The sequence below is a fragment of the Caretta caretta genome, chromosome 1 (assembly GCF_965140235.1).
Source record: "Caretta caretta isolate rCarCar2 chromosome 1, rCarCar1.hap1, whole genome shotgun sequence".
Classification (NCBI taxonomy): Eukaryota; Metazoa; Chordata; order Testudines; family Cheloniidae; genus Caretta; species Caretta caretta.
This window is the reverse complement of record NC_134206.1, coordinates 8,694,023-8,707,447: the sequence shown is the minus strand read 5'-3', so window position 1 is coordinate 8,707,447 and position 13,425 is coordinate 8,694,023. Positions and strand designations below refer to the sequence as shown.

At 50.6% G+C, this 13,425-nt stretch overlaps 1 protein-coding gene across 6 annotated transcripts in view; it reads left to right on the top strand.

Annotated features, from left to right (window-relative positions):
- Window positions 1-13,425, top strand: part of NUMA1 (nuclear mitotic apparatus protein 1) — a 62,478-nt gene that overhangs the window by 21,418 nt on the left and 27,635 nt on the right. For all 6 annotated transcript variants that reach the window (XM_048838301.2, XM_048838319.2, XM_048838338.2 and 3 more), the window contains 6 exons: window positions 3,969-4,041; window positions 5,802-5,887; window positions 10,144-10,223; window positions 11,104-11,186; window positions 11,688-11,768; window positions 12,416-12,500. In XM_048838301.2, coding sequence (XP_048694258.2) covers window positions 4,000-4,041; window positions 5,802-5,887; window positions 10,144-10,223; window positions 11,104-11,186; window positions 11,688-11,768; window positions 12,416-12,500 — 457 coding nt within the window. In that variant the 5' untranslated portion in view covers window positions 3,969-3,999. The remainder of the gene's footprint in view (window positions 1-3,968; window positions 4,042-5,801; window positions 5,888-10,143; window positions 10,224-11,103; window positions 11,187-11,687; window positions 11,769-12,415; window positions 12,501-13,425) is intronic.

The following is a 13,425-nucleotide window of genomic DNA, read 5'->3' as shown; positions in this document are numbered from 1 at the left end:
ACTGCAGCTTCCCTTGGCTAGAGAGAGCTCTGCTACTTGGAATCCAAAGTCTGGGAGTTCGATTTCATCCGCTCTAGCAGGTGGTTTGTGTTAGCTCCAGCCATCAGAAGGAAATGGATCTGGCAGCTCTACAAGTGACTGGCTCTTAGTGCTCACTTCATGGTCTCTGCCATGAGTGCAGTGTCTCTGCTGCAATGGCTGTAGGGATAGGGTATCTCCCCTCCCTCCCAGGACAGTATTGGTGCTGCTGTGATTCCCCTGAAAGAGTTAACAGGAGACCATGGAGCAGAGCAAGGGGAGGAGTTTCTTATCATGGTGTTTGAAATGTGAGACGGGCCCAGTACAGGAGCCCTTTCATCTCTCCAGAGAACAAGCCTCCCCAGCTCTCTCCAGAACACCTCTTTCCAGGTCTCTGGCAAAATGGGGGAATCTGACGAATTTTATGAGGGTTTTTTTTCTCTCCCCAAAGGAGTCTGATTCTTCCAAAGAAACCCAGGCAAGGAAGAGAACCTGAAGAACCTTAAAGGGTGTGTTATAAAGTGCTGCTTTGGAAGCTTTTTAGGGGTGGGAGGCTTTGACGTGGCTAAAGAAAGTCAGATATGTGCAGGACTTAGCTTTCAGCTCATGCCACAGCAAAGCACCCTCCGCCGGGTGCATTTCCATGGGCATGTCTCTTGGGTGTGGCTTTCCTGGGATTTCAGAGGAAAGGGGAGGAGCCTGGGTCCCGGGAGCTCTTGATCTCTGGCCAGCACTTGCTAAAGCTAGAGTTTGCCAACGGTGCTGATTTCAAAGTAATTCATTAACCTTGCTCTCCTAGCTGAGGAAGGACCATTGGCCAGGATCATCACTGGCAGGAATGTACCTAGCTCTGTGAACAGCAAGAGGTTATTGCTGATACTTCCTTCCAGTTTGACTCCACCCATGACCGAGTGAGAATGCTAGTGTAGACAAGGCCTTGGAGTCCATGGAGTTTCACCAGGGAGAGGTTTTGCCGAGGACACTGAAACCTGTGATCATGCTCACTACAACTCTACAATCCATTCCTTCCTCGGTCGTTGTTCCTCCGATGTTTCCGTGCAACCTTGGGGAGGAGGGAATCTCTCTTTTCAGATGAGATTTCAAAGTGAGGTCCTGACCACTTGCGGTCACTACAAGTCCCATGACTTTCTGTGAGAGTGTCCTAGTTAGTCTGGTTTGGTTAATTACATTCCGCCAACCTACAATCCCTCTGCAGTTCCAATTGGCTACAGTGTTCTGCTGCATTTCCTGACCTCTGGATTGTGTGGCGTTTTGCCCTGTGCTGTTAAACAACTGCTGTGTTTTGCCCCGTTGGTGGTTGCCTTTCAGCGAAGGGGGAAATAATCCCGACATGCCCTTTGCCTACCTTAGCAGGCTGCTGTGAAGTGTCAAATTGCTCCCGCCTCTCCTGAAGCTTGGCTAACATTCAGAGGCCTCAGAGTTGAGCCACACTTTGCTTTGTTTCAGCTTAGCAGTTAATTTTTAGATCTCCCCTGGGTTTTCCTGGGATCCTGCTCTCTTCCAGACAGAGCAGCGTTGGTGCTTAGCAATGACATGAGGGCCATCACCCAAGCAGAATCAGCTGCTGCTGCCAGGTTGCCAGCTCCTATGCTGAGAACCTGGTGGAGTGAAGAGAAATTCTCCCTCTGCTGTGATCTAGCAGACCTGGGCGGGGAGGTGAAGAGAAACAGACAACTAGCAGTTTAGTGGGGAAGGGGTGGGTAGGAAGAGCCAGAAGTAGCTGCTGCTGACCAGTGTCGTGCATCTATGCTGGATGCTGTTAGAAGCCCCCCTTCCCTGCCCCATAGTTTCCCGCAGTGGGCTCTGTCTCAGCAACTGGGTGTGGAGCTAAGAGGTTCCCTTCAAGGTGAAGGATGGGAGACAGCAGCTGCCTCTAGCAGTGAAAGAAACCTGGCAGTCTGCTACAGAACAGGTTGTTTTAGGTCCTTATGCCATTGGCTCAAGGGACAGATCTGATGGGGAACTGACTCCCTTCCCTTCTCCTGATGGTGGAGCCTTGGCTTTAAACTTTCTGGGTGGGTGGGGAGGAACCAGCCTGAGACGTAGCTCTCTAACGACCAAGCCCCTTGGCTGAAAGGCGATCTAGAACACAGTCTTGCTGTAGCTGTCTTTGGGGTCTGAATGAGGACATCCTGCACCAGTTAGCACTCACTGGCAGAATGACTTTCCATCACACTTCACAAACATCAGCTATTCCTTGTGATCCCCCTGGAAATCAGGCAGGCTCTAGCCCCACTGCCCAGATGGGGAGATGAAGGCAGAGTGTTTTCAAGGCCAGAGGAAGAGCTGGTCTCAGAGCTGGGTTAGACATTGGGAATCCTTGACCCCAGTACTCTGTTCAGTCCTGTACTGCTGTCAACGGACCTGCTCCTTAGACTGGCAGTGAAATGGGAGGTCAGACAAAGCTTAGGACTTGAAATAGAAGGCACTGCAGTGACTAGGGGGCCAAGGGTGGTGCTGGGGAACAGGGCTAGTCCAAAAAAATACTTGGTCTCTGCCTTACTGAGCCTGCAGGAAGCTGAGCTACAATGGCAAGTCAGCGTTCTGAGTGGGGACAGCACGCGCCTTTGGGTTCTGAAATACTCCAGTGTCTCTACTTGTCCAGGACGTGGTAATGACGCTTCTCCACTAGTCTTGGGCCATACAACGGGAAGTGCCTGGGGGGATCCAGGGCAGCCCTGCTTGTGGGCCTTTGGACTGTTATAATTCCTGCCCTCACCCTAGTGCTTGTATCTTAGCAGAAGATCCCACAGCCCCGAGTAGGCTAGTTTCTTGTTTGGAATTCTGGTGCTACCCCACAAGCCGTCCAAGAGCTAAAGGAGGTGGCACCAAATGTTGTGGGGAAGGAGGAGATCCTGCAAATGGTTGCTAAATCTCAACTGGTGGCTAGTTTGGAACCTGATTCTGTAAATGGATATGGAGAATTAAATCCAGGCCTACTGTAACGCCAATTTGTGCTTACAACAGGGCTGATAGAGCTTAGAGTAAATCTCTCTGGTCTTCCCATCACCATGGCATTCACCACCTGCTCCCTACGTCAACAGTGGTGAGACACATTTAACCTAGAACCCCCGCTCTCTGCGTAACTTAGCATGCCCAGCAAAGATTAATGGGCTCTCCTGGGAGCCAAGATGGGATTCAGCAGACCGCCTGGCAGTGGTTTTCTTTAGAATCAGCTATTCTGCAGATTTTGCTTCCCCTACGTTGTCTCTTGTCTATTTAGACCGAAGCTACTGTCTACTACTGTCTTTATCCAGCCCTAAGCACAATGGGACTCTGATATTGGTCGGTATCTAGACACTACTGTAATAAAATTGATTACGCCACAGAGAGAACAGCTTGGGGAGGTGAAATAAACACGCTGTAGAACTTTGAGTGGCTTTCAGCTGAGACGTAAACGTCAGGCCTCTCTCAGACAACATAGGTCCAAGGCATTTTTAATTGGTATCTGAGCTGTTTCAACTCAGGGACTTAGGTCCTCAGACTACTACTTCACTGTGCATTCAGGTGGATATGGCATTCTTTGGTACTCCTCCTAAACAGTTGTAACATTGTTGTGTGTGGCAGAAATGCATCTGTTGTACCCCAGAGGTGGCTGCACTTGTAAGCAGGATAAAGTGAATCCCCTAAGGAAGCTTGAAACGTGCTAAATAAATATCTGGCAGGGGTCTGGAAGCCAGGAGACCTGGGGTGTATTTGGCTGTATCACAGCAGAACCACTTAATCTCTGCCTTCCTGCCAGTGAATTGGGATGCTGTCTTACCACTTCTGTAAACTGTGCAGAGATACTCGGAGGAAAGGGGCCGTAGAAGCAGAGTCACCTTTCATTAGTTCCTCCCTTATCCGAATCAATGTCCGGTGCTGGGTGTACATGAATCTGCATGTTCCATTCAGGCTTTAACTGCTTTTTTTTTTCTTGGCCCTTGTAGGTTTGGAGGGTAACCTGGCAGCGTCACAAAGATGTCTCTTCATGCTATGAGGGCCAGTGCTCTCCTGGCCTGGGTAAAGTGTCTATGCCTTAGTTTTGCCTGCCTGCCATGTCATATGAGTGGATAGGCTCTTCTCCAGTTGGTGCAAGGCCTTCTTAATTGCTCCTGCTTCTCTGAGCATGCGCTTATCCCTGGGGATGTGGGTAGGGAGCCGTGGAATGGGGAACTTCTTCTGCAGCACTGAGCAGGGATCAACCATTAGAGTGAATGCAGTTGGATGAGCACTGGTTTGTGTTGTAACCTTCTGACCTGCTCTGTGTAAGGCTCTGAGTTCTACAGATTTTACCGGGCGGTAGGTGAGGGGACATTTGCTCACAATTCCTGTTGATGAGTACAGTAACTACTCGTTTAACATTGTAATTCTGTTCCTGAAAAATGCTACTTTAAGCAAAACGATGTTAAACGAATCCAATTTCCCCGTAAGAATTAATGTAAATAGAGGGGTTTAGGTTCCAAGGAAATTTTTTTTGCCAGAAACAATTTAATATTGTACACAGCAATGATGGTGAAGCTTGGTTGAGGTAGTGAAGTCAGAGGGTGGGATATTTCCCAGGGAATGCCTTGCTGCTAAATGACAAACTAGCCCTTGGCTGAGCCCTCAAGGGTTAATGTTAATGTAGCCTCACGCTCTACAACGCAGCAGGAATGGAGGGAGGGGAGACAGCATGGCAGAGAGAGACAGACACACACACCGTGTGTGTGTGTGTGTGTGTGTGTGTGTGAGAGAGAGATGCGCATTGCCCCTTTAAGTACGCTGACCCCACTCTGAGTGCACTACCTTTTTAAGTAGATAAGCAAGTTGAGACAGCAGCTGCTGCCAGCAAGCTCCCTCTGTCCTGAGCCCTATTGTGTCCGTTCCCACCGCTTTGTGGAGATGGGGTAAAGGAGCGGGGGGCAGGGGGACATCCTGACATTAGCACCCTTCTTTCTCCCCCCCACCTCTCCCTGCACAGCAAGCAGGAGGATCCCGGGAGCAGTTCCAAGGCAGAGGGCAGGAGCAGCACAGGGCAGTGCGGGGAGGGACAGCTGAACTGCCGGCAATTGGTGGCCTGCTGGGCAGCTGCTGCAAGGGAACTTAGGAGAGCTGATGGGGGGGCTGCCGACTCACCCTGGTTCTAAACCCCCACCAGCTCGCTCCAACAGGGTGCTCTTTCTGCAAGCAGTGGACGAAGCAGGCGGCTGCCAAACAACGACGTTAGAAGGGAGCACTGCACAACTTTAAACGAGCATGTTCCCTCACTGATCAGCAACCTGGCAACGAAACAACGTTAACCAGGACAGCGTTAAGTGAGAAGTAACTGTAACGGGGAACGCTGTGCCCAGTCAGTCCCGCCTTGGAAACTTGCCCTGAAACCAGTGCAGGGGCCATGAGTCTAGTGGCTAAAGCACAGCTGGAGGCCAGAAGGGACTTGCACTGGAGTTTTTTTATTGACGCTACCCTATCCGGTCAGTCTAGTTGTAAATGAGGTAGAATGTCCTTGGCGAACTTTATGCTGCCTCTGAGCATCTCTGGGGAAATGCATTATGCATGAGGCCCATGCTAATGTCTTGTCTTTGGCTGTGTGACTATCTTGTCATAGGGTGCAGGAGTCGTACTGGGCATACAGTCCACGATGGTGGTTGGGGGGTAGATTCAGGGCTTGAACTGGACCAGCTCCTGCAATAGGATCTAAGCTTTCAAGGCCAAGGTCACCCAGTCAGTCACTGGCAGAGCTGGGTGATATGTGCTTGCTAGTGGGTTCCTAGTTTTTGACTGTCCTGTCCTGTCTCCAGGTGAACAGCCTGAAGGTCGACAGTCCCCTGAGTGCTCTGTCACAGCTCCAGGACTGCTGTGTCTTCCTCAAGATCATCGACAAAGTGTGAGTTGAAGCAACTACGGAGTTTCCCTTCAAACTGCCATGCTGGTCTCTAACCAAGAATTAGAGGGTTTTAGGCTGCCACCCATCACCATAATATCTGAGCACTAAGCCTGTCTGCCGTGGGAAAGGGCAATGGGTCCTGAGCCTGCTTATCAGCTGGGGAGCATTAGGAAGAGTCCTCTGAAGGTCTGATGGGAAAGGTGTGGCTGTTACCCTGGTTCCTTTGTGCAATGTGCTCTCAAGTCCCTCGTTCTGCTGCCTGTTTGCTTTTCATTCACAGTAGTTTTTCCTGGTTGCAATTCCAGCTGCCCCAGCATTGAAGCACCTCCCCCACAGTAGGAGAGTCTGAATCGCCTGCACCTTGGTTCCTTAGATTATTACAAATCCAATCCCTTCTAAAATGGAGTCTGTCGCCATGCTAACAAACCCTGTGAAGATGCAGCTCTGCCCTGGGAAGCAGAATGACATGGGGGTGGGAGGGGTGGGGGCCCTCAGTGCTGACTGTGCTTCCAATACTTCGGCATCAATCCTCTTGGTGTCCGCTCTTCACAAAATGATCACTCCATGTTTGACTTCTTCGCCCTCCCTCAAGAGAGACCTGCACAACACCTTCAGCAGACTAGCCTGGGAGCTTAAATTCTGAACTTTGCTAGACACTAAACATCATGGACTCAATAAAGGCACTGGATTTATGTCTCATTACAACAATCTGTAATTCACTAACCCCCCCCCCCCCTTTGTCCTAGACTGCAGAGGAGTTAACTGTTCACTTCACCTGGAATGGTCTCTTGCAACATGTGTTAACTCTTTATGCTTAACAATCTGTTCCACCTTGTATTTAGCCGTGACGCTCTGAGTGCCTTTCCCAGACCTGAAGAAGAGCTCTGTATAAGCTCAATAGCTTTTCTCTCTCGCCAACAGCTGTTGGTCTCCCCACCTTGTCTCTCTAATATCCTGTGACCGACACAGTTCCACCAACACAGCAAACAGAGTAAAAGGTGGCTTTTCTAACTGGCAGCCCCGCAGGTTCCCCTGGAATCCAGCAGGATTCTTTTCTTTCTTTCCTTTCTTTCTCAGACACTGTGATCCGTAGTTAAGGTTCTGCCGGCCAAATCCTGCCTAAAGTGACACCTGTGCAGCGTAGTTGCCTTCATCAGGGCCACACAGGTGTAACCAAGGATAGAATTTGGTCCTTCAGTTGGAACTCTGGTAGCTCCTCTAATGATGCACCATCCATAGTAGAGTCCAGTTCACCCTCCTGTAGCTGTTGGCTCTGAAGGGCTAATGGGAGTGTTTTTCCCACAAGGGCACTCCACCTTTACCCTTCCATGCGCTCAAGGCGTAAGCCTGTTAATTTTGGCACCCCCACCCTTTCTCAGTTCCTAGGGCTCCGAGCAAAAGCCACACGCCTTTACCCAGTTCCTAGGGCTCAGGACCTAATCTTCTACAGGTTTGCAGGGCCTTTTGCCAGTGAAAGAGCTTTACCCAGTAATATTCTTAACCTCTATTTATTAACAGTTACCAAAATAGAATACACACACTAAGCGTACAGTGCTCACAACTCCCAACAAGGCAGACCAACTTTTCCTGGTGGCCAGTCAGGATCAGGTTGTCCAGGGCTCCTCCAGCTTCTGTATGATATGGTTAGCAGGGTGTTGGGGTCTGGCAGCTCTGATCTTGGGCCGTGTCCTGGAGTTAGGTTCCAAAGAGCTTCCTTCTGGACCCCAGTTTATATAGTGAAACTTGAGGTTTAAAATGATTGGTTAAGGCATAGCTAAGCAGGACTCAAGAACTACAATGTAATTCTTTGACCAATCCTAAAATCCTGTGAAACAATTCTTTACCCAATCGTGCAAAATTAGCTATGCAACAGACAAACAACCAAAGAACCAGACAGATAAACAATAGAGAAATAGGGACCGTATAGGGAAAACAAAGTACACATTTCACAACCACGACTGTCGATAAGTGATTCCTTGCCAGACAGTTGAAGATCTTTTTCTTTATCTGGTGTTGGTGCGTAGTATTAGGACAGGTTTCAGAGGAACAGCCGTGTTAGTCTGTATTCGCAAAAAGAAAAGGAGTACTTGTGGCACCTTAGAGACTAACCAATTTATTTGAGCATGAGCTTTCGTGAGCTACAGCTCACTTAACAGCCCGAGATTTACATTGTTTTGATGCAGTTGTGATGGACTGTGAGGATCAGCCTTTTACTTCTTAGCTGGTGGCTGCTGCTGTCCTAATGTGGCTGCAGAGAAAGGCCTCCGAAGTGTGTGAAAGCTGCTAAACTCATTCTACTTGCTGAAATGGACACGGGTGAGGCTGGAATAGCACAGAGCAGCTCTGTGCAGTAAATAGGAGCCGCGTCCCGTAGACACTCCTTATTCTGAGCTGCACCATTCCAAGGCTGGGAGCTCCCGTGTCAATGCTACGTGGAAGGGAGTAACTTGGGGAAGCCTTGGCAGTGGTGAGGCCGTTCTCCTCCCAGTGCCTGCCTTGCTGCCCCCTGGAAATGTCAGGCTTGCTTCTGTGTATCTGTGCAGGATTGGTAAATCCCCCCTATCGCAAAGGGCTCTATTCATTTCCATAAGTGAGGGGTGCAGAGGCCTGTGGGGGAGGAAGTGGTGTTACTTTGGGGAATGGGTTTGTACGAGTAGCTCTTTTGGGAGCAATGTTCATTGGCTGCGAGTTGGAGTGATCGTGTCAAACCTAATGGAAGCTGGAATAGTAGAACTGAGCGTGCTCCAGGATTGAGTTCTATGCCATTATTGAACTAGAAAGGAGTCCCTGGTAGGAGAGTGTGTAGTGAGACTCATTCACATTCAACCATTGCACTGCATTTCAAATCCTTCCTTCAGGAGTCTTTGTGGAAGCCTGTGATCTATAATTATCTCTCGTACTGCATAAGGAGAGCCCACTCTGGAGCTGGGATTTGATTGTGTCCTGCAGGGGATATATTTAGTCAGCCCTGGTTAATCTCCTTCATCTGCTTTCTAACTCATCTTAACAAAGCAGCGCAAGGAACATGGGCTGTATGTACTGACTGGGCCTGGCCATAGGGGATTATAAAGGGAAGGTGTTGTGGGACCTGCTAATCTGCAGGTGAACTCACTGAACTATGAGGAGACTCGTTTGAAAATCCCAAAGTGCTGACGCTCCACATGCAAATTACAAAATTTCAAACACAATATCAGCGTCCAACATTCTTCTTCCCTATCGGCCAAGCCCCTGAGTTCAAGGACCTCGGGTTTCCCCTGCAAAGGCAGAGGATGTCAGACAAACCCGACACTAGCAAGGGTTGCACGCATGTGAGCAATTCGAGTAGGAGCTAATGCTCTTGTAGGGGAAACGTGGCAGCTTGAACTGGGCCTTGGCAGTTAACTCCCAATTCCCCATTAAAATTTGGTGCAACTTAAAATGCAGCTGTCTAAGACTGAACTCAGACTTCGTGTAAGAGTGCATCTCTGCTGACTCCTACTGGTGTATGCAGATGCATTTCCATGTCAGAATTTTGCCCGTAATCTGTTCATGTTTGGGTTCTTAACATAAACCTCCTTTAAAGCACCAGAACGGTCAGACCCATGTGAAAAGCTCTGAGCCACTAGCTCTAGCAGAGCTGTGTGCCCCAAGTAGGGACACTTGAAAAGTTTTCCAGGGAGCAAGAGGCACTTTCCAAACTAGATCCTATTGTGGAGCTGCGTCCAAATGGTGCTAAACGGCAAGCTGCTTCCCACCAGGTTAGAAATTGCTGAGGGGTAAATCCACTACCTCATTAATTTAGTGAAGAAATATATATTTGAGAGCTCCCTCTGCTGGCTCGTCAGCAGCAGTAACATTAATTCCCGGAGCTGTGCTGTCTGGCTGGTTCACAAATAAGGAAATAAACAAAACTACAGTTAATGTCAAGTTCCTGCACAAACAGGGAGGGACGGATCTGTGTTTACCAGTTGGACCTAGTTGGAATCTGGGGTGGCGGTTGAGAAGCATGTGTGTTTCATGGAGGTTGTAGGTGGTAAAGGGCTCCAGCCATTGTCAGGGTCTGTAACCTGCATGATGTGGGTGCACTGCCCCAATCCTTGCAGGGACTCTCCAATCTTGGCTAGGCTTGTTACTTGAGCTGGCACAGGAAACAGGCTAGGCTTGTGGTCTATTGCATAGCAGCCAGCCTGTCTGTAATAAAGCAACACACCCCGTATAAGCAGCATCTGCCTCCCTTGAGCCCTGAGTATTAAAGTAACCCGTGTGCACTCTTTCAGCCATGGCTCTGAAGAGGGACAGTCTGTTCTGCAGCAGCCCTTGCCGGAGAGGATCGAGTTCATCCAGAGCTTTCTACAGAGTAAGAATCTCGCAGCTGTGTCTGAGCTCACCACCTCCCCTGCACATTCTACCCCTGTGCTTGTGGCCTAATTCCAGGTTCTTAGAGGTAGAATAGGTCAGGGTCATCAGTGTGGCCTGGGCCCTTTGGATGTAAGCAGTGCTACCCTGAATCCATGGCACCAAGCAGCAGCGCTTCTTGCAGGCACCTGCGAATGCACACCCTAGAGGCATCCTGCTGGGCAGGCTCCCAGAGGCCAGGGTGATGGTGTGCTCCAATGGCCAGTGCCAAACACGAGGTGCCAGTGTTTGGTGTTCTAATGCCAACTGGCCCACTGATTGGCTGGCCCTTTGGGACACGTCAGTGACCTCCTTGTGCCTCAGCCAAACCCAGCTGGAAACCCTGTGCGGGCTAGCTGCTGAGCTGAATCTCCGCAGGGGAAGTGGGGACTGAGCTCAGAGTTGATGGTTTGCGGGGAGCTGGTGGTAGAAGACTAAAGGGAACAGAGGGATCCCAAAGGTGGGGCGGGGGACTTTAATTGGAGGAGTGGGTTGCAGGAAGCACACTAAAGGATGAAGCAGAGGGATTTTTGGCAGGGGATGGCCGGGTTACCGTTGCTCTAGATAGGAGGCCTGGCTCTGTCAGTGAGCCTGCTGCCTTGTTTCACACTGCCTATGGAGCGAAGGCAGAGATTCCCTTTTCCCGGGGTTTCAGCTCCGTGGTGTCTTGTTCACACTGCCCCTCGCTCTAATGGTGGGTGAGCAGGGGTTGGGGTGGGAGGCTGGCCCACAGTGGCGTTGGAAACGGAAGATGCGGGAGGAGACCCGAGGTCCGGTCTAGTCCATCCCCCAGGGGCCAGTGCAAGGATGTGTGCCTAGAACTCTCTGGATTCTCATTGCAGAGCACTGCAAGCACAAGTCAACCATGGAAAGCCCCGTGTCCATACCAAAACTCTTGGAGGGAGAGGAGCTGGAGCTGGCCAAGGTACCTGTCTTTTCACCTGCACCAGCACTCAGTAAAGACAGGCCTATCCGGGGATGGCAAGTCTTACGGGACCTTCGGCGTCACAGCCATCCTATCTAAACTAAGTCCTAACGGGGACCCAGTAGCCCCCTGAAGAATGTATGCACTCCAAGGGGCACAGAGCGCAAGGTGGAGGTCCCAGTGCACTGGGGAGTTCCTGGTTGGAGAGGAACAGCTTAGCATTTCCTTCCCCTCCCAGAGCCACTCTATGAAGGGCATCTCAACCCGCCCCGTGTTCAAGAGCGCTTGGGGTATGAATCTTAGCGGGATTGAGAACTCTGGTCAGGGGATCCTGCCAGGTGCCCCTGAGCAAAGGGGTGAGTATCTCTGGCGTCTCCAGACACATCTCTCCCAGCAGCCTAGTAAAGGCAGCACTCCTGGGATAGTGGAATGACTCTGCATTTGAACGTGTGATTTGTGAGGCTTGTTTCCCCTTTGTGACGCTGCAGTGTCTGTTTGCAGGTGACCATGCTGCTCCTGTACCACGCCTCCATGAGCACCAAAAGCCCCAGGGACTGGAACGAGTTTGAGTACAAAATCCAGGTAGCCCTCGCCAGCTGCATTCAGACCCCCCGCTGTAGGCTTTTGCGTGATGTCCCCCTTCCTCTGCTACTATCTGGTTCCCGGTTGGGTTCTCCCCCCAGCCACTGCCCAAGCAATGGGCATGAAAGGGGGGGAAGCATCCTCCCATCTGGGCTTGCCATGTAAGCTGAGAAGGATGGCCTTGTGGCTAAGGCTTGGGGTTCTATTCCTATCTCTGCCATTGGGTTGCAGTGTGACCTTGGGTGAGTCACTTCACCTTGGTTCCATCATCTGGAAAATGGGGCTAATAATGACCTGCCTCACTGAGGTGTTCAGATGGATGGACTCAAGGGAGGAATCTTTCTCCTTCTCCCCTTCCAGTGGATCCACAAACCCCTGCTGTTGGTGGATAGACTTGGAGATGGACTTTGTGTTTCAATGCACGGAGAAAGACCCCCTCAGATCTGACCAGGCTTTAACTTCTGGGTCACAGTGTCAGCTCCCCAATACTTCCCCTTCCCAGCACAACAGATTGGGGTATGGGGAGCTGGCATCCTACTGAACTGCCTTCCCAGTGCTTTCACAGTCACTAAGCAACAGCTGCTCCTTTTGAGGACAGGGGCTGCAGCCCCAGCATATCTGCTAACACTGATGGGTCTGTGTCTCAGGCTGAGCTGGCGACCGTCCTCAAGTTTGTGCTTGACAACGAAGAGAGCCTGAATGAGAACCTGGAGCTCTTCCTGCAGAAGAAAGGTGAGTGCTTTGTGTACGAAGGGTTAACAGCAATGAATCATTCAGGCTGGCTTGGATGGAGTCACGTAACACAAAATAGCATGCATTGCTGGCACGAAACTTTAATAAGCAGCCAAGCCCTGGGTAGGGGGCAGTAGTCATTGGACGTAATGTCAACACCATGCTGGCATATCTCCAGAGCCTCACTAAGTCTGAAGGTTAATAGAAAGTGATTGGCCTTGTTGATGATAGCAGCGAGAACCATTCCTGAATGCCCCAAGCCTTTGGCACCTTCCTCCCCGAATGTAACCCCCTATGTTAATACTGTTGCTTCTAGTCAGTACGGGAAATGTTTTCTAGCAGGATAAAACCTGACGTGCTGAAACTGACGAGCTGCTGCAGTTGAAGAGTGAAGTAGCTGCAGTGCAGACTTCCCCAAATGGTTCTGGTGCAAGCCCGTGACACAAGACGGAGCCCTGAGATGGCAGGATCTGCCGTGCATAGTCACGACTCCCTGTCTGCGCTCTGTTCTAGTGACCTCTCCTTCCCCGGGGTCTTGCACTGATGCATAATGCTTTTACGGGGCCTTTCCTCTCAGGGAGAGCGTCTCTCCTTGTGCTGCAGCAGTGCAGGCCACAGCTACCAAATCTTCAGAGAAGTGGCGCTGTCTGTATTTCCAAAACCAGAGCTCCTGGCTGCCACAATAACAGGCAATATAGAAATCACTGACCCAGCGAAGCGCTGGGTCTCTTGCCGGCTCTGAAAAGACTAGACTAGTCTGCACGACCACCTCACGTTCTGGTGGATGCCAACCATTTTGCAAACAGCACAACATACAATGTGTCTAAAAGGCAGCCACCTCTGGGGAGGTAGCTAGGCGGGATGCCCACAGCACAGTAGTGGGGGAAGGGGACGTTTTGCCTCAGCCACCAAAGCAGGCAGGGCA